Consider the following 27,805-nt stretch of genomic DNA (forward strand, 5'->3'; position numbering starts at 1 on the left):
TCTGTGTCACTCTTAGATCAAATGTTGAATCTTGAGAAATATGAGAGGGTTTTTAAAGATTTATTAAGAACTTAATAAAGTTGAATATGTCAAAAGTTTGGAAATAACTCAAAGTCATATAAATAGTCGCAACACCACAACATGCTGTTTTAGAGGTCCAATGCACAGGCTGGTTGGGCTGAAAAGCTATAGCGCCATCCAGTGGAAAACAAGACTTATTTCATATTGTGGGCTTCAGGTTTATTTAATATACATTATAATATTTATTTTTGTATATATGATATATATATACACACAGTATGTATTATTTAATATACAGTATAATATGTATTTATATATATATATATATATATATATATATATATATATATATATATATATATATATATATATATATATATTAGTGGTGGGCATAGATTAATTCTTTTTAATCTAGATTAATCTAGATTAAAATGGCTCATTTGAATTCTGCCAAAGGCATTCAGAATGTGTGCTACCCAAATAATGACTAAAAGTAAGTCTTTGAGAACGGGTGTCTAAAGCCAGGTGGCGCATTAGACCAGGGGCTCATCTCCTGTTTCCAAAATGCATCACAAACTGCTTGAGAAAGCTGTTCTACTATGATAATTGGTGATGAAAATTAAATTATGTTCAATAAGATGAACTTGTGACTCCTGAGATAGGCGCAGGCTCCCCGTGACCCGATGTAGTTCGGATAAGCGGTAGAAAATGGATGGATGGAAAATGAACTTGTGTTTACTTCCGCATTAGCTAAGGGATTCTTTGCGTTTAGGTGGTACTTGAGACTGGAAGAGCTCCTACAGTACATTTACATTTAGTCATTTAGCAGACGCTTTTATCCAAAGCGACTTACAAAGAGTGAGGGAGCAACAAGCGATATGTCATACAGGAGCCATAATACATTAGATCTCAATACAAAGTTACTGATTTTAACTAAAGCTAGACCACCAGTGTTTTTTTTAAACCAATTCCGCATTGCACAAGGTGCAAACAACCTTAGTCTTGTCGATGTTTCTATTGGGAAGCTTTTTTTAAATGAATATTCCCTGAAGCAAACCCGGCGGCTTCATAGCTGCATCCATGTTAGCACGTCACGTTTGATGCGGTAATTTCACAGTAACGTTATGTTTTGTTCAGACCAAACGCGAATGGCGTGTCAAGCGCGAGTGATTTATATGTTAATGCAAAGAGCCAATAGACCTACTTGCTGCGCGGATCGCGCGAATGAAGCCCGGGTTATGAGATGATGAGGCTGCGCTAAGGACGCGAATGAAGCCCTGCTTATGAGATGATGAGGCGGCTTCTGCTTCCGCTTCCGCGAATGACGCGAGTTGAAAAATCTCGTTCTCGCTCCGTACAGTGCAGTTAAGCTGGTATACATCCGCGCTAAAATATCAAGGTGAAAGTCATCATAGCTTGCGTAGTATAGACCCAGCGCCCAACCCAACTTTGAGAATAGATTAACGGCGACAATTTTTTTAACGCGCGATAATAGTCTCACTGCGTTAACGCCGTTAACGGCCCACCACTAATATATATACAGTGTGTATTATTTAATAAACAGTATAATATTTTCCAGTATGTTCCCATATATTTTTGTTTCATAAGGGAGATGACAGTCATACCATCCACTGACTGAATCACATTCTCAGGATCTTAAAAAACTTGATGATTTTGGGTTTTAAAAACTAATTTTGTAAACTTTCAAACAAACCTTTCTCCATTCTATTCTTCTCTCTTTTATTTGGGTTGACCTTGAACCAGTTAGGCAATAGGCTGCCGTAATAGGCACAGTTTTGTGCTTGTTTGCTAAAAGCTTAAAAAAGTGAAAGGTGAAAAATGTGACAACCTGTACTGTTGGCCCGCAGAACAGTAAAACAGTAGTTTATTCATAACATTTTCTATATCATTTTGCAAATGAATAACAGCATATCTAGTTTAATAAAGCATATGAAACTACTAAGGAGTTTGCAGTTTAACAATTCAATTGTCACTGTCCAAATGACACACCAGAACAGAACTAATTTATTACTATAGAGAACATTCTTCCCCACCCCTAAATACGATCATAAATCCATGTAAATCATACAAAGAGATGGTCCATTGCCCTCTAACAATTATATTAGATACCTGATAGCTGTAAACAGCAGGTCTGGACATGCTGCCGTTATCAGTATCTCCCTCCAGAAACACTCGGGTTACTTTTTAAGAAACTCAGGTTAAATTCTTTATCACTATCCTCTTATCAGATTCCCTCGCACCAACAGTGTCAAATCTAACAAACCCAACATTAACCCTAAACCAAGTCCAGAGCCTCATCCCTATTTATCCTTCACTGACCATGCTTCTCAAGGTACTCCACCATGCTCCGGACCACCACAGGAACCCCATCCTTGACAAGCCCCAGATCCTTTAGATCCAGCAGGGAAACCCCGAAGATCTTCTTGCCCCCTGTGCCGGGACCTGCTGGAGAGGGTTTGAGAATGGGAAACTTGACCATCTTCTTCACGTCCTCCTTAATCTGGACTGCTGCCTTGTTGTGCTTGGAAAAACAGAAGAGAAAAGAGCAATCAACCACATCCACTGTTTTGACGGGCTGCATGGTGAAGACCCCCTTTTAGCGTCCTTAAAGTCAACCATGAAGGCTTTTCCCCACTGTCAGTGTGGGTGAAACTGACAGCTGCAGGAAGCTGTTCAGTGTGTGTGTGTCTACGTCAGGAAAGGTTGCCATGCACCTGTAACCAGGTTAGAGGAAACACACGTGTCAACTGCCAGCTGACAGTACAGTGTGCAGCTCAGCTGTGACTACAGAACATGTTGGTCTAGAAGAGGAAACATGTAAATGTTTTCATTTCAGGAAGTAATATTGATAGCGAGCACAAATATTGACACTTCTGAGACTTAAGTCAATATTAGGATGGCGAAAAACGCTACGGAAAGTGCACGCGGACAAACTATGAGCGGGTTCATTATTGTAACGAACAGTATCATGAAAGGATATTTATTGATATTTAAGTTCATATAATGCGCTTAATCACGTTTGACTATTAACAGTAGGCTATAGATTGACATACATATAACGTTACGTCACAAAAATCTTATATCATTCACACCAAATCATTCTTCAGTTTATTCTGATCGAGTCTGAGCATGATTAAGCCAAACCCACCAGTCATTGACCATCGTCCAATTTCCATCGTAACAGAGTTTTTGTGTAGTTATTGTGTTTTCGCCATTGTATGAAAGTTGAATTTGTTGCTAACAAAGCTTCGTTTGTGTTTCTCTCGCGCGTTTAACTTAAGAGTGCGTGATAAGACGACGGCCGGTGGCTCGACCAATAAACGACTTCGTATAATATTACAACGATTTGATTGGCAGGGACAGAAATACGTTCTTCTGATAGGTTAAGCTTTGCTTTCATTGTTTTCGTTTGCTGGTAAATTGTCTCCGAATATTGTGAAACTGTATCTTATATCTTCTTCATTCTAATAACAATTAATTGGTTAAGTTAATTTATTTTTCTGACGTAAACTTGAACAAACGGCTGGTGCAATGGGCATGTAAAGGGTATTACATATATTTATATATATATTTATATATATTTATATTTATATATATTTATATTTAGGCATTTGGCAGATGCGTTTATCCAAAGCGACTTACATTGCTTTATCCTATACATTTTACATAGGTATTTGCAATCCCCTGGGATTGAACCCACAACCTTGCACTGCAGTTACCACTGAGCTACAGGAAAGCATCATAGAGAAACATAAGCCTATAGATTTTTATACTTATAAATACAGATTTTTCTGCTGCAACTTAACTGAAATGCTTTTAATGAAGTGTTGCATCATCACAGAGGCTTAATCAAAGTCTTTCTTTTTTCACACACAACAAATACTGCACAACATCAAAGCGCAGCTCATCCTCTGAACTGTCACTAACACACAGACTCACACAAATGAGACAAGAGCGGATTGTATTCAGAGGTTGTTAGCGGCCCTTCACTAAATGAGGGGTTTGCCTCCTCATTCTGTGCAGTGTTTTGTGATCAGAGGACCCTGATGAAAAATCAGCATATGCTGGGTTAGGTACGTACTGATGCTGGTTTGACCAGCTTAAACCAGCACATGACCAGTTTAGACCAGCACACTACCATCTTAAACCAGCATCAAAACATTCCTAAACCAGCATATGCTGTTTTTTTCAAAAGGGGATATCTTTTTAATCTGGAAGTCCTGTACCAAATGGCTTCTTAGCAAAGCGAGACAAAAGCCACATTAAATCACATTGTCACATCAACTCAAATACATATAGTTCAGGATATATAAAAGATTATTTGCTTATATTTCAATAAAAGGGAAATGTACAATATGGAGGATAACTTGAGCTAAGAATATTTGGGTCAAAGACATTAACATGTTTCCATTAAAAGAAATGTACAAAAGTGATTTTATGTCCAAAAGCACATTACATGTAAGTAAAACGTCTACTTTATGTTTTTTGAGAATAAAATGTTAAAACTTGGTTGGAATAATGAAACTTTGTCATTCGGTGTAACACAATATTTATGTACAAATTCAATGCTTAAACCCTTTTTCGTCTTTGACCCTTTTATGCTTTAACATTAACCATTAAGCCAAGCATTAAGCAATACCATTGTTAGTGACACTTTATAATATTTAGAAATATTACAGATGTAACTAGTTTCAAAATGTATTAAAAACGCAGTTAGTATTTTTGTACCCCACTGTATAAATACAGATTTTTTTTTCCAGATTAGGGATTTATATAAAACAACTAAAGCAAGTAATTGCCATGACAGATACTGTCAACCTAAGAATTTTTGGTTAAGAACATAAGCCTGTCTGAGCTACTACACTACCAGCAGATGTCCAAGGAATTCCCTCCAAACCCCACACACGGATCTTTACAGCACTTCACACATACTTTAACAAACAATGTTCTTGTAATTCAAAGTCAAAAACGTTGCAGCCTACTGCTAGTTTCCACTGAGGTACAGACGGACAATGTTCCTTAATTACATGATAACCCCCATCACTTGACTTTTGAAGGAAGTCAGAATGGCTCTTCAAACCCTCCCCCTCAGATCACAAGTCCTTGTAATTACTTTACAAATGACCAGATAACACTTTTGAAAATAAGGGTTACTTATGGTTCTTGGTTAGCTACACAGTTCTGTAGAGAACCTTTAACGTCAACAGAACTTTTCTATTGCATAAAATTCTTTGTATAGTGGAAAAAGGTCAAATGCTAAGAAATAAAAAATGTTTGATTAAAACGTTCTTAAAGGAGAAATAAGTGGTTCATCTAGCATTTTAAAGAAAATACTTTTTCACTTATTTGTCACTTATTTTCAGTCATGTTCAAATAATTGACTGAAAATGATGTGTTTTAAAATGTGTTTTTATTCTTGTTTAAATTAGCAAACTCCATCTCGGTTGGGTGAGAAGCGAGTCTTAACACGTTCGTTCATGCCTCACACACACAGTTTCTCTCACACACATTCTGTGGGTGGTCCTGTAAGCAACTGGTTATAATGGTGAGACATTTCAGCAACAGCTGCAGAAAAACAAATGTATTGTAGAAATGCATCATTCTCACTTTACTTTACTAAACCATTATATTGTTGGTTTATAAATCAAGTTTTTCCCACACCTTGTGCTACCAGAAAGTTGTTGGATGACAGAGAGATGTTGTCATTTCCATCTCACCCAACACTGGAGATATTGTGAGTTAGTGGGAAGCACATCAGTCCAGCATCTTTAAATCACTTTAAAGCCCAGGATTACTTTCAAGACACATCGAGAGATGCGGTGTCTTCATAATAATGCATGTAAACACTCACAGACTGACTGTCTTTAAGGCCCGGCTGAGCCGAGTCCCTCTCCCTTATAAGGAATCATCTGCAAGCATTTTTTTGTACTTACACAGATGGTTATAGCTCCAGCCCCCATTCTCCTTCCAGGAAGAGCCTGAAATGAAAGAATGATGAATTCTTCAAAGTTCTGCTTCTTTCTACATCTCATTATCAAGTCCATGGGTCTTCACGTGTTGAGTAGTCCATCTTTGCTCCACGTGAGCGGACAGCAACATAGCCGTAAACTTAAGAGGTAAAAAAGTGAAGTCAGTCTCCCTCTCCTACTTTGTGGAGTTCAGTGACTCCTCACCAACTGAAATCTGAGCCCAGCAGTCGGATTGGCCGGTTTCGTGAGTCACGTGACCAGCTGGCTCAAACCTTTGAAAGTCTCTCCACATGGGCCGAATGAGGGGAGCTCACCAATTCAACTCTTTCCAGGGGACTTTGTTTTTATGCTAAATGGGAACTTTTGCATTAACATTTGTGTCTAAAAAAAAATTTGTTTACAAAACTTGTTTGCATGCTCCTACTGAATTAATAAGCAATATATTAATAATATTAAGTAGGCAACCGGTCGAGGACTTTGGAATATGTGACTCTGCCTGTTTTAATTTCAGGTTTTCACATATACAGAAATACATTGTACATCAAAACTACGGACAAATCCACCACTCTTTCTTCTTATTATTTTTTCACATTTCAAAATAGTTTTGAGTAATGTATTGAAGCGTTAGTTGGCCCAAAAAGAAAATTATGTCATTATTTATTCGGCCTCATTTCTTTGTTCTGCTAAACACAAAAGAAGATATTTTGAAGAATGTGGGAAACCGAACAGTTCTGGGGCACCATTGGCTACCATAGTCAATAGTGACCCCGAACTGTTTGGTTACAAGCGTTCCTCCTTATATAACCTTCTTTGTGTTCAGCATAACAATAAAATGTATACAGGTTTGAAACCCTCTATGGGCGAGTAAGTGACATAATTTTCATTTTTGGGTGAACTATCCCTTTAACAAAAATGTTTTAGTATGCACTGTTTTGTGAAGCAATGTAAAACTATGCTTTTATTATTAGAACTTTGTACAAAATATTTCAAAATGTGCCATCTATGATCATCTTTTGATGTTTTTTTTATGAATCCACTCATCCTTTTAATTTCACACAAAACTTTGTCTTTTTCCTGGTTAGTATACTACCCCCGTCTCTCCTCTGACAATTCGGGGTCATCTGACATGTTCTCTTAGGTGTAACACTTGATGTTTTCCTCTATCCATTACATTTATGCATTTGGCAGACGCTTTTATCCAAAGCGACTTACATTGCATTATCCTATTCAATTGTTTCTAAGTATGTGCAATCCCCTGGGGTTGTTAACGCAATGCTCTTACCACTGATCTTCAGCTATCAAGTGAGTAAAGACTGAAATGCGAAAGAAATGTTCTTATCCACATGCAGCCCCGGGGCCCGAAGCTCACCACGCCGTGAACTTCCCATGATGCTCCAGTGCCTGTCATCTTGCACACAAACGGGCCACCAGAGTCACCAAAATGAAACATGAGAACGGGGGGAGACATAATAGGTGATTGTTCAGAGATTTTCACAATTTAAATATTTCCTCACATTTACGGTTAAGCATTAACACAGATGAAGGGCATTTCACTTAAAACTGGCATGAGATCATACAGTAGGTTATTTATTATATTTTCACACATTTGCTCATTTCAACTGGATTACTCTCTCTAAAACAGTTTAGGCCGATGTGAATTTGCATGGTTGTTCGCCTGGAAAAAATGTGCCGGCACTCCTCGTTTAGCTTGTAAGGGAGTCTATAGGTTTACACCTGGCATGTAGACTTGAGTTCATCAGGTGATTCATAACCAATTCAGATCATGGTGGGTCAGACTGCCCCCATTAACCGGATTTCCTGCACGTTTCATATGTCACAATAGGAAGAGGGACTTGATTTAACTTCTGTGCCACCACAGGAAATAAACTGCCTGTGGTCAAACATACAAGGTTAATATGTATAGTATACATACTGTAACTTAGGTATTAGCATTTTGGAAATAAATTTTTTCACAATTAAAAACTAATTTGTAAAAAACAGTAACGCTACAAAGACGGATTTAAGTTTTAAAGTAGAAATTTGAAAAAAAAGGATTGAATTTTTAATTGCCGGCACATATTTTACACCCCATCTATGAAAAGCTTGTCAATGGAGTGGCTTCAATAAACAGACACCAAGGGGCCCAATTTTCGCCAGAAATGTGCACTGAAGGGTTTATTCATTGCAGTCATTATATCAGATAAATGGTTCTTTGTTTTTCGCTAACCTTTCTCATCCCCCTGCCCGTTACGTAAAACAAACGTGCCCAGCGGGCACGATGGACTCAGGTTTGGGCAGGCAAACTTTACTGATCTCGGGCGTCACGGTAATCGCTTTTGTCAGTCGCACCAGGGCGATGTCGCTGGACACATCATTGTTCTGTGGGTAGATGAAGTCCTTGTGGGATATGATCGCATTGATAGGGACGCAGACATCAGTCTGACCGTCCAATCAGAGTTCATGTGATGTTTGCCAAAACACGTCTGCCAACCATTAGGAGCTGTAAATCTACAAGAAACCACATGTTAGATTTTTACACTTGCTTTTTTCACAAAACATGTGAAAAAATGTTTGTTAGGTTTTAGATAATTTAACAACTTGCATAAACCTCAAATTCATTGAAAACTATCTTAGGATCATTTGGAATTGCAAAGGACTAGTAAAGTAAATCATATGTTGCAAATGCCACCTAGGTTGAGATGTAGCTAATGTGTTAAAATTCATACATTTTCAGAACGGCTAAAGAATTTGATTATTGAAGCACAGCAGCAGCCAGAAGATTCATTGCTCATGGATGATTGAGCCTCCACAAACATGCTGGGACGGTATGGTCATGGATGGATGGGCCTGCAAGTAAATCACACAGTGTTATTTATTCCATGTAATTTTTGAATGGTTCATTCTGATTGGTTGACACATTACGATCCCGGAAATGTTAATTAATTTCCTATAACAAATACTGTACATCTCAAGACATCAACCCTGTTCATAAATCAATTCATAAATAAAATCAACATTTTTGTCCATGGTGTGGACATTGGCATTGCATTTTTCATCACAAGCACAGTCAATATTTTGCATGGTAATGATAATAATGTATAGCAGCACATTAAAATACTAACTGATGAGAATGTCATCCCATGGATTGGGCGGAGGAGGGGGAGAGTGGGAAAAACACTTGGATCTGTGGTCCAGTAGCCCCGGAAACCCTTTTCCTGTCCAACTGCGTTACTTAGGAAACAAATGGTGATTTTGTTATAAGGGAGATTCAGGGATGGTGGAACAAAGCTGCAGAATTTGTCTAAAAAAAAAGACCATTAAAGGGATAGTTCACACAAAAATGAGATTCTGAAAGGAATTACTTATTTCTTTTTTTGGCTGAACTCAGAAAGATATTTGGAAGAATGCTTGTAACCAAACAATTCTTGGACCCCGCTGATTTATGTAGGAATATATGTGTATATGTCAGAATGTAATGTAGATGTCAGGATATACTTTAGTCTTATTCATTGATAAGACACTGGAATTGAAGATCTCCACATAATTCACACACTTTCCCAGCAGGTTGACGTACTGAAGTTCAAAGTGAGTAAATACCACATCAATTCTGGCAGAATGGATGGAGATAATCCAGGTGCACACTGCTTGGTTTGGTTAATGTAACTCCCCCCTGTTCACTAAGTGCCCCCCGCAACCAACGGCGGCTAGAGGAACAATTAAAACAATGAAAAATATTGTTTTACTGTGCTCCAAAATATTATGTTATTTTCACATGGATACCACCTTTATGATCCTAATTTTCAACACGAGGTGGTAAAATACTATTTTAAAGGCCATTGACCTTGAGTGTTCCAAACCAACCATTTTGGCATCTTAACATGACTTTGCGTACTACTTTTCCTGAAGACTAATATCAAGAATATTTGTGAAAAACGTAAAGTGGTGGCAGGTGGTGTCAATGCAACAACATAATAAAAACGGTACTGCGAATGCTCCTGTTTGCGGATTGCCCTTAATTTCTGGTACACATTCGCAAGTGCCTGTAGATTATTTCATTCTTACAATTATTATACAATAAAACATTACAAATTAATATGAAGTCAAATGAGCCACTAGCCAGGCCGATAAACAAACACAGACCGGAAGTTAGCTGCAGTCAGGCGCGCACCTGAGCTGGTCTATATGTGCGAAACGCACTGTGACATAACAGTCTGTTCTAATAGGTTGCCAGGGCATTGCTGTGTTTATTGTAGTGTTTGCAAGATTAATTAGTTTATTAATACTTAAATTCTTAAAACATTTTATTAACTTAAAAACATTTATTTGACAAAAGCACAAAAATGTACATAAAAAGATAAAATTATAAAAAAATCGAATTCATATTATTTATAATATTGCATAAATATAAAATGGTGTTTACATTTTAAAAAATGTATAATCATTATTGATTAATACTCATATTTATACTATTTATGAATTAACATTAATAAAACTAAAAACAAAATGATAATTACAGATTTTAGGTATAGCTGCATTAATATAGTATTATTAACAATATTAATATTAAATGGCATAAAATATTTTATATTTTATGAATATTAATGTACACTGATACTTAAAGATGTATTGATAATTATATGTATAATATTGTTAATAGTCAATAGGAACAAAACAAAACGTTTTCTGTGCAGTAGTTACAGTCAGGTATTATTCAGGAATAAGGAGTCCGCTTTTTTATTAGTATACTTCAAGAGCACAGTGTATATTACCTCAAATGGAAGTTGCCTAAAGTGTTCTCTGTGTTATTACTTAATCTCGATGTCAGCAGGATCAACTGCTTTCCAGTGGGCACCGAACCCCAAGTACATAACTTTGTCATTGGAGGAGAAACTGACAGAGATTGTGTCGCCAGCCGACCATATCTCTCAGTGGAGCTGTGCTACAGTTGGTACCTGAGAGAAACAGACAAGATATGACACTAGCTCATAAATCAGCCATATTCCCCCGACGCCACAGCGGCCCACCGGAGAGAGCACGCCAGAAAAACTTGAAAAGCCACTGGGAATATTCCAACCTAGAGAGCCGATGTTATCGCTGAGAGTGACTTTTTAGTGGAGGTACAGTGTGGTCTCCTCCAGTGAGAAGTAGCTAAAGTGGAGATGGACGTTTTTCCCTGTAGACACATGCATATTCCACTGGCAGGAAGCTCCATTAGTGTCCAGAATAGTTTGTTGATGACGGAAAACCTTCGGTGCCAACCAGATCTTTGAGTCCTCCATAACCAAATCCTTAAAAAAAAGGCTTTTAAAACTCCAACATTTTGATTTATTATACATTTTTGGATTACGAAATCTCAGGTTATTTTATCCAGTTAAATTGCACACTGGTGAGGTCATAGATATCTTTTCGAATTATGTTTTTAATCCAGTCGAGGTAGGTATAGGATCGGGTGACCATGCTGGGGCTTTTTGTCCATGATGCATGCAGCCGATGTGGTCAAAGCTGGTGATGCCATGCACCTCGATGATGATGATGGGCTGTCTTTACAAACCAACGAACCACCTGAGTCGCCCTGTTCTGATATACGGTCATGTGAAATATTTCTGGCTTTGTATTCTGAAATACAACATCTAGGACATGTTTACCAATACTTTATCTTAGAATAGTGTCATATCTGGCATACAGACTTGAGATCATCGTGTGACATGTAACCACAGCAGATCAAAGAGGTCTTCACCTGGAACCACCAATACTTCATACGCTTATAAGTGTCATAAGGCACTAAAGGCAGGGCGACCTGATTCAAAGCTTTAGCCACTAAAGGAGCTGTGGAGTTATCTGTTGAGCAACAATAGAGACATAAAGCTTATTTTTATTCTTAAACTTTTAAAGGGGAAGTTCACTCACATGTAAAAATTAATCATTTATTCACCCTCATGTCATTCAAAACCTGTACATGACTCATTCTTAGGTGGACCGCAAAAGATGACATTTTGAGAAATGTCTTAGTGGTAGTGTCTAAACAGTGTAACTCAATGGGGACAAATGCTTTTATGTTAAAGACATTTTTTCAAATATCTTTTTGTTGTTCTACTGGGTTTGGAATGACATTACCATAAATTATTCAAGAATTTTCATTTAAAATAATTTAAATGAATTATTTAATAAAATAACATTATTCAAATGTTCCAGCAGAGGGCGAAATAACTCCTAAACTGTCTGTGCCATTATGTACAATGTATAAAATCATTCTTATACACATATATGAAAAGCATTTACAGAAAATGGATGTCACAGCTTGCTATTTAAAGACATTGGTAAAAAAATTGTAAACCAAACCATTTACAACACTAACAATACCGTTAGTAAAATGACTATATTTCAATCTGTGTGCATGTTTATGTTCTTAGAACAATTACTATACATCAATATCTGGTTTCAGTCATGTGATTGAATTGATAACCTCACCTGTTTTATCCCCCCAGCCGGTGGAGTAGCATGTTCTGCCTTTGGGCAGAACCTCTTCAACAGAAGGAATACCAGCGAAATTAACAAAGAAGGTGGTTATGGCATCTCCATCCATTAGCACCAGAGCAATTGTCGAACTCCACCGTGGGCACCTGTGGGTACCGGAAGCCCTTGTGGAAATAGATGGGCCCCACGATAAATCTCTACTCAGTCTACTTGGAGAAGGTCAGGTTGTGTTTCTCCAGACACATCTTCCAGAGCTGCATCTGATCTGCATACCTGATCAAAATCCAGACTAAGATGAGCATGAATTAAAATAAATACATTTAAAAAATCTCACTGTGTAAATTATCTTTTTTACCTGATGAAGCAGTAGCAGCTGTCAGAACACAGTTCTTATGGATGAAAGTTCCCCCATATGTATGAAAGAACATGGGACGAGATTCAGGCCAAACTTTCAATGAAAAATTATATTTAGAACTTTTTACAGCAGAAAAAGTAAAGAACCATAGTAGGAATATTTGATAAAAAAACATTTGTTCAGTTAAACACAGAAGAAGATCTTTTGAAGAATATAGGAAAGCAAACAGTTCTGGGGCCTTTTTGATACCATTGTCATTTTTCCTACTATTGTAGTCAATGGTGGCCAAGAAGTGTTTGCTTATGAGCATTCTTCCAATTATGTTTCTCCATTTTTCATCAGAATAAAGAAACTTGAACAGATTTGAAACAACTCAACGGTGAGTAAATGAAGACAGATTTTCATATTTGGGCGTAGTGTCCCATTAAAATATGTCAATTGACATTTCCTTCAAAATTGCACCCTGAAATAATTGAAATCGGTTGAGCCTTGGGTAATAATAAAACATAAGTTCAATAAATCATTATTGTAAGCTTATTGTTGCAAAACGAGGTATAATAAGAGGACAGATTTGAACATAGATTTTTGTATACACTTGCTTAATAACTTTTTTATTTTTAATCAAAAACATTTAAATAATGTTGATTTTGATCATGCACTCAGTGATAGTCCATTTAAAAAAACATCTCATCTACTGTATTTAGACAGAGATACAAAGTCAAACATTTTCTTTGTGATATGAGGTAAGATAAGCATGAACCACCGCCAGTGTGAGATTAAATTATGTTTAACTGTACCTGCATAGACACTTGGCAATGCCAGGAGTGAGCTTTGGCGGGCTGCGAGAGCCGACTGCGGGAGGGATTGAAGGCTTCCCGCAGTTCATGGGCCAATCTGTTAAAGGTGAGAGGAGATGAAACTGCTTTAGTTATACATGACAGCAGATGCAAGATTAATCTGAAGAATTTTCTACGTGATTAAAATATTTCAGATGAGAATTAACCAGAATTTGTATACATTTTCAGAAAGACATGCAAATTGAACTCAAACCCATAACCTCATTACATGTCATTATTATATATTTTTAAATGATTTGATTGAAATATACTTATTTGTAATATTTGTTAAGTTAACAATGTTGTATATTGACATAAACACAACATTCCTTCACTTTCAACATCAAGTTATTACAAGATTTTTTTTTAAATAAAGCATTTAGTTCACACCAATCGTGATGTCATCTCATGGGTTGGGTGGTGCCGGAGGATCTGTATGGGTGGTCAGTGTCGGATGGGTGAAAAAATCAGCGTCGAAACGGATCACCAATTTATTTGAGGTGCTTTCAATGAATACGACGTAGCCTTATATAATTTACCACAACCTACCGTTCCCAGCACAGTAAATTATAAACAAACACAACCTCTGGAGGTTGTAAACATATCACAGTTCGATTTGGTCAAATGCCTCATAAACAGGTTGCGTCGAATTGCCCCTTCTCATCCTCCCTTAATGTATCTTTTCGCTCCTGGCTGTGTTCCGTCATAGACGATCACGTTGTCATAACACCTGGCAAATAGAATGCCCGCCTCTTCCACACGTCAAAATCAGTGAACGTCAATTTAATGATCTTCCCCTCGGGACTGCTTATGATCCACAGGCACATGCTGTTAGCCGGGCAGTTCATGAGCCAGTTTTGAGACCTGATGATTCCGGTTTTCTCCTCAGAGACACCTTCGCATCCCTGGATATCTGCAGGACATAAGAAGTAAGGTTTGGTTCCTTTTTGTTTTGCAAATTATAAGAGAAAGATACATTTCGGTGAACTATTCCTTTAAAGGTCCAGTGTATGAAATTTAGCCTCATCTAGGGTGAGGTTGCGAATTGCAACAAACGGCAGACTCCACCGCTCACCCCTCCATTTCGAAGCACTACGGTGGCTGACACAGAACTAAGATGTCATCATGTTTTCGCTTCTTTGACGAAGGAGATATATTAACGAAATGAGCTCTGTAGAGCAGTTTGTCCATGTAGGGCCACTGTAGAAACAACATGCCAAATTCCATGTAAGGGGACCCACGGCGTGGATAGAAATTGCTCATTCTGAGGTCATAAAAACGTGACGCTTCATTATGTAAGGTCTTTATACACCTCTGAAGACATAGCTATGTATATTATTTTGCATTATTTTGTCAGTAGAATCTCTAATAAACTACACATTGGACCTTGAACTGTGACATGTGACATCTGTGAAATATAGCTCATAGTGCATATAGTAAATCATAATGACATTATCTGTCACTTTATTCTGCCCCACTTATTTTTCATTCATTAGTTCTTCACCCAAAAATGTAAATCCAAACAGTTCCTGGACCCCATTGACCACCATAGTAGGAAAAATACAATGGTAGTAAAAAGTGCCTGACTGTTTACTGTCCTACATTCTACAAAATGTCTTCTTTTGTGTTTAACAGAACAAAAAAGTGATAAAGTAGTTTTTCTTATTGGGGTCAAGGGGGGAAGATTTGTATTGTTATAAGCATTCTTGCAAATATCTTTCTCTGTGCTCATCAGAACAAAGAAATCTTTACAGATTTGGAAAAACTTGAAGGTGAGTAAATGATGACAGATTTACATTTTTGGGTGAAATATCCCATGAAAAAATATCCATAGGCAAGAATATACACACACATCAAGATAAATTAGGTGGCAAGTACAGAACTGATAGCCTGATAGCCGTTGGGCAGAGTTCCCATAGCTGCATCAGCAGAGCTCATGTGAGGTGTGTTGAGGTAAGAGTAGATAAATGCCTTCGTAACTTTACAAAGTATTTTACCGGCAAGGTCCTCTGGATACACAGCCTCCCATGAGGCAGAGAATCTGTGGTCGGTTAGTCGAGCATCTGATTGAAAACTGAGCGACATTTTGTTACTGATGTAACCAGAACAGGGGGAAGAACAAAGCTGCAGTGTGTGCTTGAGAGAGAGAGAGAGGGTCAGTTTCTGCATTGCTTACCATCTACTGGCTCGGGATTGATATTATTTCACATTATTATATAATTGTTATGCTTGGAAATAACACACATTAGCAACAACAAAATGCAATTATTAGTGCTTGAAAACTTTAAGCCAGTCATTATCTGCATTCGTATGGAATTTCATGATGATGTGAGAGACGTTCATGTCTTCCTGCAACACATTATAAATGTTGTATATACATTGACCTGTATAGCCGTAAAAGACAAGCCCAGTTTGTTCATAATGCATTTTGTACACATACGATTGTGCTGTTTCCCTCTTCATGGTAACACAGTCTGTCAGTGGAACTATCACTCACACACAACTTCATCCTGACAGCCAGGACAAAGGAAGTGATGTGGAGAAAACACGCACGCACACACACTTGCAACTGACAAGTAAGGACAAAATGTCAAGAAGACCCATGAGCCTTACAATTCACGAGTGCAGGAGGGCAAAAACTATATTTCTATTTATTTGATATATATTTTTTTTTCTGTATTGATGAAATAAAATCGTTGTTTTTCATTAAGCGCATAAACAAAACGCTTACAAAACTGAGGTTCTAACTAAAAATAAGTTGTTTACACTCATTATTATTAGTATTTGTCATGATTCCACTATCATGCCATGTTTATTTCTTGTTGTTTGAGTGGAATCATGGCATAACCTATGGTTTTGTGTGAGATTGAGTGATCTTTCTTGTGTCTCGTCATTGTTCCCTACATCTCGTTCCTTGTCAGCCTCTCCTTAGTGCTAATCCCCAGCACCTGTTTCTCGTTAACTATCCTTTGTCTGTTTCCCCTATAAAGAGTCCTCATGTTTCTTTGTCTCGTTGCTCGTGCATTGTATGCAGTACCTGTGAGTCTGTCTGCTGTTTGCTTCACGCCCCCGTCTTTACTTGTTCCTGTCTCCTTGTCTAGTAAGTGTTAGTTTAGTGTTTGTTACCAGTGTTTGTTTTATAGTTTAGTAAGTCAGTGTTTCTTGTTAAAATTATATATATCCCTGTCTTGTTTTCCCCCCACGTGGGGTTTTGTTTTGCCTGTCTTGTTTAGTGTTTATTTGTTAATAAATATCCTCGTTTACCATCTATACCGTCTGTGTCTGCCTGCACTTGGGTTCTCACGCCATGTCTCACCTTGAGAGTCATGACAGAATGCACGAGCCACCACAGAACCCAGTAGGCAGCATGGACGGTACGACGTTGTCCTTGCGGTCTCGCCAGGCCCACTTGATGCTTGGATTCCGCCAGGGGAATTATGGTGACCAGGAGTTCGCCAGGGCATTCTCGGCGGTGGCGGAGGTGACCGAGTTTGGTGAGGCGGAGTTGAAGACGATCTTCAACTGCTGCCTCACCCGGCGCCTCACACCGTCAGAGAAGAGGCTGCTGGCTCCCTTGGGGTTTGCGGACATGGTCAGGTACGTGGCCAACCGTAGCGATCCCGGGGGTGAGGTTCCACATGGGACTTTCACCCCACGGTCGAGCGCTGCGGAGGGTATCGTCCTGGCCGCCGCTGCCCTTGGGGAGTCAGTACCCTCTGGCTCGAGCTCCACGGTCGCCAGCCCTTCTGGTGGAGTCCAAGATGAGTGGGTGGCTAGAGACTCGAGGACGACGTCGCGGGAGTCCTCCTTCCCGGTACTCCCTCGGTTCCCCACTGGCCCGGCTGAGTCAGCCGTGGGCCAGACTGACTGTAGTGGGAGGAGAAGGCCACGTGGAGGACGTCCCAGGCCGAAATTGCTGTCCTGTCGCCCAGTTCAGCAACCGGCAACAGTTCCGGGTTCCCCGAGTCCTGTGGTCCCGAGTCCGGTGGTGTCAAACCCCAAATATTTTTTGGGGGGGCGCTGTGGGAAGGTGACGGTCCGTCCGGCCCAGCCGCCGTCAGAGAGCGCTGCCCAGCCGCCGTCAAGTCCGGCCGCCCAGCCGCCGTCAAGTCCGGCCGCCCAGCCGCCGTCAAGTCCGGCCGCCCAGCCGCCGTCAAGTCCGGCCGCCCAGCCGCCGTCAAGTCCGGCCGCCCAGCCGCCGTCAAGTCCGGCCGCCCAGCCGCCGTCAAGTCCGGCCGCCCAGCCGCCGTCAAGTCCGGCCGCCCAGCCGCCGTCAAGTCCGGCCGCCCAGCCGCCGTCAAGTCCGGCCGCCCAGCCGCCGTCAAGTCCGGCCGCCCAGCCGCCGTCAAGTCCGGCCGCCCAGCCGCCGTCAAGTCCGGCCGCCCAGCCGCCGTCAAGTCCGGCCGCCCAGCCGATCTTCCAACCCTGGTCCAGCCCGGCATCCCAGCCGTGGTCCAGCCCTACAGTCCTGCAGGGGACTAGGACAGTTCCCCCCAGGACTACCCCTGTCAAGCCTCCTGGGGCTCCGCGCCCTGGCGTGTCCCCAAGGGCTGGTACATCCCCACCCAGCCCTACCCCTTCTGGACTTCCCACGTTTTCTTGTCTGCCCCCACCCCCCCTCCCTTGTTTGTTATTTCTGTTGTCTCACCCCAACCCATTTGTGATTATGTCGTGTATGCCTCTTGTCATGTTCACCTTGTCTGTCTGGTTTTTGTCTGTTTCCCAGTCAGTCTTGTCTCGTTAGTGACCCCTTGATGAACACCTGGAGGTGCTCATTAAAGGGGGGGCTTATGTCATGATTCCACTATCATGCCATGTTTATTTCTTGTTGTTTGAGTGGAATCATGGCATAACCTATGGTTTTGTGTGAGATTGAGTGATCTTTCTCGTGTCTCATCATTGTTCCCTACATCTCGTTCCTTGTCAGCCTCTCCTTAGTGCTAATCCCCAGCACCTGTTTCTCGTTAACTATCCTTTGTCTGTTTCCCCTATAAAGAGTCCTCATGTTTCTTTGTCTCGTTGCTCGTGCATTGTATGCAGTACCTGTGAGTCTGTCTGCTGTTTGCTTCACGCCCCCGTCTTTACTTGTTCCTGTCTCCTTGTCTAGTAAGTGTTAGTTTAGTGTTTGACTTACTAAACTATAAAACAAACACTGGTAACAGTGTTTCTTGTTAAAATTATATATATCCCTGTCTTGTTTTCCCCCCACGTGGGGTTTTGTTTTGCCTGTCTTGTTTAGTGTTTATTTGTTAATAAATATCCTCGTTTACCATCTATACCGTCTGTGTCTGCCTGCACTTGGGTTCTCACGCCATGTCTCACCTTGAGAGTCATGACAAGTATTATTATAGGTTTTTTTACTAGTTTTAAGTTTTGATTTGCAAACACAGAAGTTTTCAGAATTCTTGCATCTTTCCTTCAGTCTCTCTCTTCATCACTTTGTCAGCCTGTGCTGGGACATATCGGCGGTATCTGGTGTGCAATCCTTGAAAAGCCCCCGCAGATAAGCGTGTCGGCTGCTCGCAGCTCTAATGTTCAGTAATAAGCAGCTGTAATTTATAGTACGCTTGCCTGTTGGCTCATGCCTCGCTCAGACTGATGATAATCAGTTTTTCAGCTCCTTTGTGAGAGGGATTAGAGAGAGAGAGAGACATGAGAACGCCAGCAACTCTTGCGCCAGAAGTGCCGTTTAGTTATGGGACCCAAAATAAAGTCAAAGATCTTCTCGGATATGCTACGTCCTGGCACGTTTCACCCAATTAAATAACCGGTAATTTTGTTTTGTCAAAGGAAGGCAGGTCTGTTTAATGTTTGCAGGATGTGCTGAGTTTAGAGGAACAATTTTCAAAATAGGAATATTGCTTACTTTAGCTAATAATTATTTGAGCATAAATCAAAATAAATATTCATATTCAGTATTAAGATTTAGTCTTGACCATATTGGGCAATGTGTCAATACTGTGCGTTTTCGAATACCAATTGTTGATCCTTTATCATGGTACTGAAATGTGTTGTAAAAACTGGTTGAAAATTTAAGCTTCGTGAAAGTTTTAAGTATGATTTACCATCTGTGTCTATACCAGGTGTAACCAGGTTATCATATCGTAATGGGTAATTACATGGTATATACCGCACAATACCGTATGGCGTGATACCGTGGTTATGGGTTTTGTTACAAAATAAGTAGAAAAACGTCATGTTACACTGCGCAATTTTCCCAATAAAAAAATGAATATTTAAATATAAAACATTTGAAACTAACCAACAGTTTCGAAAAGATTCAAATATAAAATAACACTTTATTTTTACAAATATTTTCTGGTCTGGCATGTTTTAGATCAGATAAAAAATTATAACATTAGATATCTGTTTTACTATTACACAATTCATACTTTTGTCACTCTCGTAATCAAGATATTATAGTTTAGTGACACTAAGACAGTTAAAAAGTGTCTGTTTATTGAAGTCAAATAAATATAAAAATATTAAATAAATGGCCTAAATATCATTTGGAAACTAAACGAAAATTAAAAAGGTTGCCTAAGAAATGTTGACATTTTGTTGAGGCATTGAAATTGTTAACCCAAAATAAAAAAGCTAAGCTGAAACTAAAATAAATTAAATAATTTATTTATTTGATTATAGCAACATTTTGTTATTTGATTTTATAGCAATTATGTTTTTTAAATAAAATGAACAAAAACAAACCAAAAAAGTTAAAGCTTATTTGAAAAAGGACTAAAAACCAATATTTCTGTTCATTTCTAAATAATAATATTGATAAAAAGATCTCATTAGCAAAAAATCTAATGTGTGATCTTGAAATCAAAACTGTTCAGAAAACCTTTGAAATATTAGATAAGTTTATGTTCATTATTGCAATATTTTGTATTATTGTATACCGCCTCATGTCTAACACAAACCAAATGTAACAGGAGTAATGTCTCACCCAAAGACTGCTGAGTATCAGAGACAATGATCTTATCATCTTATGAACTTACAATTTGATGAAGAGGCCTTCATCTAACGTGATGTCCCATGAGCATCGCAGGTTGGCAGGATAAGCCGGAGGATAGTTCATGGATGTTATCTGACCTTTACGTCCGAACCGCTTCCCGGGGGACCCGTAACCAGAATCTGAACGGAGAGTGATAGAGCATTATTCCCTAGACAGTTTCATCACATCCTGCAGTTTCAATTCTATCGCACACAATGATGTTGTCAAAAACTGTGCTTATTAAAAATAGATTCTTTCTTCAGTGATTTAGTCTGAAAAAGCACAAAGTGTCCACGATGCATTTAGACAGTTTCATGGTGACATCAACACTGTACTACCTCTGAGGGCAGTTATCTGAATGGAGGTGCTCGTTGGTTGGGCAGTTGTGTCATTGGTGGTTGACAGGGTTGTAACGGGCGGGGTAGTTTTTTACAGTGTAGACAGCACTGAAGCCTTTAGCGGTCTGCCTCAAATCAGATTTGAAACGAACCACCATACTGAGCCAGACACCACTAAAGCTGGGACCTCGTTTCCACAAAAGTGACCTACAGTAATTGAGATGTATGTTTGTTGGTGGATAGAAATGACCGAGCAGATGTTCGCCAGACGACAAATAGAAACTTTTTGGATGGAAATGTCAGTACAATCCCCCCTGGACGCCACCATCTAAGGCGCCATCATAGACGTCCACAAAATCACCACAGGACTCTGGGACAAGGTCAAAGGCTTTGAATGTAAGCCGGACCCGTTGCCTATCCGGCACCTGTACTTTCAAAAACTGTCTAATTCAATATGTATACAAATTCAATATGATTCGTTAACAATTGGTCTTGTTTGGCAACAACAAACATCAATCATCAACCTACTCTTCTCACCTGATAACTAATCCACTCAAAGACTGCAACATCATTATCTTAATTACGACATGCAAATTGCAAATTTGGAGCACCTACTCTGCCTCACACGCTTTAAATATAGAGATTGATGAGCTGTTGATGCAATTTTGGTGTCCTGACAGGCTGGTGAATTTGTGCTTTCTCATGCATCTGTAGTAAGTTTAAAATGAAGGCTGAGTGCCAGGCTGTCGACTAGCTGATGTGAGTAAATATCCTGCCAGATGGCACAGTAAAACATCGGGGAAGCTTCTAGCAATCTGAACTTCCCCAATCAAAGCCCCTCATGTTAAAACTGATCATCAAATCTGCTCACTAAAGCCCTCCACAATCTCCTCAGAGTTTAGCCTCGCAAGATTCATAACCTTTGCTAGTCTGTCGAAAAACACAATGAAACTTTCTTTACATTTGGTGAAATGTTTGCCAGTGCGAAACTTGCTAGGGAGGTGTAGTGTAGGGATTTGGTGGGTGGTTGCTATAGAATTGGTAGATGTTTCCAATGATGTTCTGGGTGGTTGCAATAGAATTGGTAGATGTTTCCAATGATGTTCTGGGTGGTTGCTATGATGTTCAGCGGGATTGGTAGGATACTAGTGGTTGCTAGGGAATTGGTAGGTGGTTGCTATGATGTTCGGGGGGTTGCTAGGATGTTCAGTGGGATTGGTAAGGCACTGGTAGATGGTTGCTAAGATGTTCTGTGAGTTTGCTAGGATGTTCAGGGTGATAGGTAGGGCACTGATGGTTTCTAGGGCATTGGTAGATGGTTGGTAAGATGTTCTGTGTAATTGCTTTGTGAATGCTTGGGCATACGGTTCCTACAATTTTCTGGGTGGTTGCTAGGATGTTCAGGGTAATTTAAGGGCATTGGTAAGTAGTTGCTATGACGTTCTGGGTTATTACTAGGATGATCAGTGTTGTTGTTATGATATTCTGGGTGGTTGCTGTTCAGGGTAAAGACACGGTCACACTTGACTTTTCACTCCATTGACTTCCATTCATACGCATGCGAATGCGACAGACCGAAAATGCATGCCCGTCAAATGATATTTTGAATTTCACTGCATAGAAATGTTCTCTGATCTGCGTATTCCCATCACTTGAGACCAATAGAAAATCAAAACGTCACATTTTGAACTCTCATTACAGAAATGTGAAAAGAATGAATTTTGCATGCTCAAATTTAAATTTGATCTAACCACGGCATAATTGGCAGGGCACTGGTAGGTGGTTGCTAGGGTGTTTAGGTTGAATGTAAAAGCATTGGTGTCATGATTCTGCCTCATCATGTCATGTCTTTCTTGGTCTTGTGGCAGAATCATGGCAGAGCCTTAGGTTTTGTGTGAAGAGAAACATATTATTGTTGGTCAATACATAATATACGTTCTCTCGGGTCTCGTCTATGGCCCCGGCCCTCTTGTTCCCTCGTTAGCTTTCCATTAGTGTTTCATTCCCCACACCTGTCCCTTGTTGATTATCCTTGATTTGGTCCCAACGTGTCTATCGTCCTGCGCTCGTTCTTTTTGCATGTTTGCTATAATGCTTTGCTCTTGCTCTTGCTCTTGCTCTTGCTCTTGCTCTTGCTCTTGCTCTTGCTCTTGCTCTTGCTCTTGCTCTTGCTCTTGCTCTTGCTCTTGCTCTTGCTCTTGCTCTTGCTCTTGCTCTTGCTCTTGCTCTTGCTCTTGCTGCTACCCTGCCTTGTGGATTACCTTGCCCCTTGTCTAGATGTTTATTGTGTATCAAGTCGTGTCTTAGGTTTTGTTGTTTTAGTATCCTTTCTCTTTTGTTTTTTCCCCTCTTGTGGGAAGTCTTTGTTTGAGTTTATTCCACATAAGTTCGTTTTTCTCATTGTGGGTGTTTCTGTAATCTTTTTAATAAAAGTCTTTTTGTGTGTACATAAAGCTGCCTGCAATTGGGTTCTCTCCACATGTACCGTCACACATTGGTAAGTGGTTGCTTGGTTATTAGTTTGGTGTTCTGAATTATTCCTAGAGAATTATCAGGTGGTTTCTTTGAAGTTCTGTGTGGTTGCTAGGGCATTGCTAGTTGGTCAGCAGCTTGCAATTAATCTGAACGCAGGCCACTTAATTTGTCATTCATGTCCACAGCAAAAATGATGCAGCAGCAATGCCTATTTTCGAACTGCTAGTGTTTGTTCAAATCTTTAATCCTATTAAGCATATCAAATATACAAGTGATTTAAACACCAACATATAAACAAACAGGAAATCCCACTCATGCAAGACCCAAATGTCTCTATTTTATCCCTAGTGTGAAGCTGGGTTTATTTGTGACTATGGAATATTATATATGTATATGAATGAGGCATTTACATAACGCTTTATTGTTTATAGCTGTACACCCAAAGCGGTTTACGATCATATGAGGGAGGACTCTACTCACCAACCATATGTATACTGTAAATGTAACACATTGTTCAAAAAAATAAACAATGTGGATGGAAAAGGGACAACAACGCAGACCCTAGAGTCTCAAAATGGAAAAGGGCAGATTGTGATAATTAAAGAGAGGGTGTGGAGGTCAAATTGATCCTCAGCAGCACCTGGTAGAGCTCGCCATTCTCATAGTTCTGCGTTGGAAAGCCACGGGTCAACAGCTCCCCACGGTCAACTTGAAGAACACCACCAGCCCCAACTATTTCTAGAAAAGAGACAAAGAGAGAGAGTGTGTCAGATGCATAGAGACTCCAAATGATATTCTGACAGCCCCCTCCCCATTACACCCCAGACGCACGCACACACACACACATACACACGTGTGCACACTCTGCTTCTCTTTCTAGGTCAACTGCACTGAGACACATTCAACAGCATTCCACCGTCTGTCCTGAGCAGAATAACACACGTTAAATGCTGATACATAAAGCTGAGCAGGCGATGATATTGTTCCACTTGAAATGTTTGTTAATTATGTTAATTATGTAATTATTACCTGCTGTCATTTCAGGGGATATGGTGCGGTACAGAGGTTTGAATCCTTTCGCGCCGTGTCCATCGTTGGCGTCAAAAAACACAGAAAGGCTGTTTCCTATGGGTCTGGGTGTGGAGTAGCCACAATACTTCCCTGCAGGAGCAACACGGTTGTAAATGTTAAATTTCTTAAAACGTTAATCCATAATACCACAATTTAAAATGACCATAATTCAAAAGGATAAAAATATATTTATTTAACTTGTAAAATCATTTACATTTATTCATTTGGTAGATGCTTTTATCCAAAGCGTTTTACAAGTAGAGCATATAAAAAAATAAAATAGACAGTTATTGGTTAGTCATATAAATGTGGAACAGGTATGTTTTGAACTGTTTTTTGAAAGTTGTGAAGGATGCTGCAGTTCGGGTGGAGGCTGGCAGTTTATTCCATCACAGGGGAACCTAATAAGTAAAGGTTTATGTAAGTGATTGCTGTGATTGAACAACCAGGCGTCGCTCATTTTCAGACCGAAGAATTTTACTGTAAGTATATGAAACCCAAATAAAAAAATCCTGTCAGTGACTATTCACCCACATGTGATTGAAAACCTGTATATGATTCTTTCTTCTGTGGAACACAAAAGAAGATATTTTGAGAATTGTCTCAATGGTATTGTGTCCATACAATGGGAGTTGGTGTTGTTTGGTCATCAACTTTCCTTAAGATATAATAACAGCAGCTGTGGATTTGTCATTTTCTATCAAATTGTAGTTTTGGCTGGACCTTATTTTCAACATAGTATGCAAGGCCAGTAACATTCAGTCATTCTGTCATATGTTAATTGTCTCATGACTCTTGAATAGATGGAAGCGGATCAGTTCTGTGCTCACGGTAATGAACTGAAGTAAAAAGGTTTTCCACAAAATGGCCGCCGATCACGCCATGCACTCACCGATGATTCCCAGTTCATCCCTGAGAGTGACAAAATCTGCATAACATAATCCAGAGTCTTCCAAAGAGAAGTCTTTGAACCACAGAGGAATCACCTAAAAACCTTTAGTAAGGAAACCCCATACTAGAAAAATGTCAAATACATTTCAATGCTCATACTCTTTCACATGAGCAAACAATGATTTTATTCCAATGCTTCTTCATCTTTTTGTCAATTATAAATGCATTTTTTAATAATATGAAGAGTTTGAGAGAATTCCATTATTTTAAATGATGTTTTTTTAAATTGTGAATTCCAATGAATATCTATCAAACTACAGTTGGTTTGTTTTGATTAAAGCCATAATAACAAAAAAATACAGCCAATTAACACAATAAAACACAATAAATACATGAAAACATAAAAAAACATGATTTTGGAGAACAAAAATTATAGCAGAGTAATCTCATTTTGGAACGAAACTCTTCATATAGTCTTTATTTTAAAACATTGTCTACCCCAGTTTGGAACCAACTGATGGTCTGCATTTTCCATTCATTAAAACCTCTGTCCTGTGTGTATTTCATTCAAATTAAGGCCTTGCAGTCTCCAAACAAGCCGATAATGAGCTGAGGTAAGTAAGCATCACCCTGTACCTTATCGGGTACAACCGTCATGCACCAACTACAGCTCATATCGCTGTCATAGCTGCTGGAGTAATACCCGCTGTAGAATCCCCCTGACGCCGCAGTGAGCTCCGGTAAACTCCCACATCCCTTATCGATCACATCATCTGCGTGCTGAGACGGGAAAGAATTTGACAAAGTCTGTGTAAACAGATTGATTAAAGCTGCACACAGCATGAGAAGCTTTTTCATGGAAGTCAGTGCAACACTATCTGGCAATTCCAGAACAGAAAGGACAATAAATAAAAATAATATGTAATGTTATAGTAGATAAATCAATCCAGAAGCAAAAATAATCTTTGGCATTTGGTTGTGTACGGTATTTTAAATTAAATAAAAAAAATTTTAACATTCAGTAAAACGTTAAATACAATTTGAAGGTGGAACTTAATTATTGAGTGAAAAGAGCCTCTTTGGAAACAAAAAGTCATTACTCAAAGCTCTTGAGAGTGCAAAGAGTAATTATAAGTGTATTATGCATTACACTTTTCTAATTTACAAATATATCCAGTATTCTGATATTTGAAGATGATTATATTGTACGACAAAGATCTGACAACATTGCTCTGACAACAGTCCAAAATCATTTTTACAGAAATCTTAAATTTAAAAGCCATTTAAAGTTTCATGAGGAATTGTAATAACCTCAGCCAGAACTACTACTGTAGTAAATATTTGTTTTTATGAATCTTTAGCGGCAGAGATTCATTACTCGCTAACTACAGTTCTTTGTTGAATGAAAATTTCAGACTGTGCCATCTATTGATTTGACTCCATTAATCATAAATACAGCCACAAGATTTCATTACTGCCGAGATGTTTGAAATGAATTATCTGCTGTTGTACTTGGCTCTGACTGGACATCAGAGCTAAAATAAGACAAGTGCGCCAAAATCTTTGGATTTACAGTGACCCACCTCATGTATTTGTATTTGTAGAGTTGTTCTTCTCGATGACATAGACCATAACTGTTCCAATGCAGACCGCAGTCATGAGCAGCAGAAATAAGAAGATTAAAATCTTCTGCAGCGTGGTCTTCCCTGTTTTGGAGCCCATGTTTCCTGAGTTTCCTCAAGGTTCCCCTGGGAGAAACTGTGATTTGGGCATCCGACCGAAGCCAACTGAAGAACTTTCTTTTTGCGGATGGTCTGAAATGTTAGGTTGACCTTTGTGAAGCTGCACTTTACTATACAGTACTACAATTATCCGCTATATGAGTCTGAATAAACAATAGCCAAATAATCGTCAAATATCTTTTTTTATCTGAAAATCAATACCTTGAAGGCCAGCATGACTGTAATTATTGTATCTAAGAAGAAAATTCAAAAGGGTATTTACTGAAGCACTAAAAATGAACTGTGTTTGTAAAGAGCTCCCTTGAATTTCCTTGTATTTTTCCCTTTTGGAAAGCCGTTTGACTGTTGTTCTTATCCAAGGTCCTGAGAGACCTCAGTTCTGCACCGAACAGCATTTTATCGCACATAAAGATAATGAGTGGACGATTTGCTGGAATTATAGACTATCAATAGGATTACAAACTCACCTTTGTACTACAGCATGTAGTATCAGTCACAAGCATATAAAATCTCAACTCAAAGCAAACGCTACATGACAGTGAAGTCATTCACTAATGAGAATTTGTCAAATGGACAAAATTCAACTTCAAATCAGCAATGATTCAATTCAACAAC

At 39.2% G+C, this 27,805-nt stretch overlaps 2 protein-coding genes across 8 annotated transcripts in view; both read right to left on the reverse strand.

Annotated features, from left to right (window-relative positions):
• fam13a (family with sequence similarity 13 member A) overlaps positions 1-6,196 on the reverse strand; it is a 44,821-nt gene extending 38,625 nt beyond the window's left edge. For 3 of the 7 annotated variants that reach the window (XM_056763268.1, XM_056763295.1, XM_056763277.1), the window contains exons 1-2: positions 5,976-6,195; positions 2,362-2,563 (exon numbers count right to left, since the gene is read on the reverse strand). In XM_056763268.1, the coding sequence (XP_056619246.1) occupies positions 2,362-2,563; positions 5,976-6,086 (313 nt within the window). In that variant the 5' untranslated portion in view covers positions 6,087-6,195. Of the gene's footprint in view, positions 1-1,225; positions 1,379-2,361; positions 2,564-3,190; positions 3,316-5,975 lie in introns of those variants that run through there. The other 4 variants (XM_056763286.1, XM_056763259.1, XM_056763302.1 and 1 more) reach the window with 3 other exon arrangements.
• Positions 6,197-8,258: 2,062 nt separating this feature from the next.
• zgc:154142 (uncharacterized protein LOC555481 homolog) lies at positions 8,259-27,170 on the reverse strand. Its single transcript, XM_056767202.1, is given in 33 exon segments — positions 8,259-8,450; positions 9,134-9,312; positions 9,533-9,717; positions 10,827-10,922; positions 10,924-10,963; positions 11,086-11,228; positions 11,230-11,299; positions 11,396-11,486; positions 11,489-11,535; positions 11,538-11,588; positions 11,691-11,849; positions 12,480-12,609; positions 12,611-12,758; positions 12,841-12,853; positions 12,856-12,933; positions 13,634-13,681; positions 13,684-13,734; positions 14,067-14,108; positions 14,342-14,435; positions 14,438-14,589; positions 15,674-15,775; positions 15,778-15,812; positions 20,678-20,813; positions 21,012-21,102; positions 21,104-21,174; positions 21,177-21,222; positions 21,326-21,441; positions 21,557-21,563; positions 24,127-24,224; positions 24,516-24,647; positions 25,450-25,543; positions 26,085-26,221; positions 27,032-27,170. Coding segments are annotated over 33 exon segments (3,213 nt in total).
• Between the last annotated feature and the right edge of the window lie 635 nt (positions 27,171-27,805).

This window comes from Triplophysa dalaica, chromosome 2 (genome assembly GCF_015846415.1).
Source record: "Triplophysa dalaica isolate WHDGS20190420 chromosome 2, ASM1584641v1, whole genome shotgun sequence".
Lineage (NCBI taxonomy): Eukaryota > Metazoa > Chordata > Actinopteri > Cypriniformes > Nemacheilidae > Triplophysa > Triplophysa dalaica.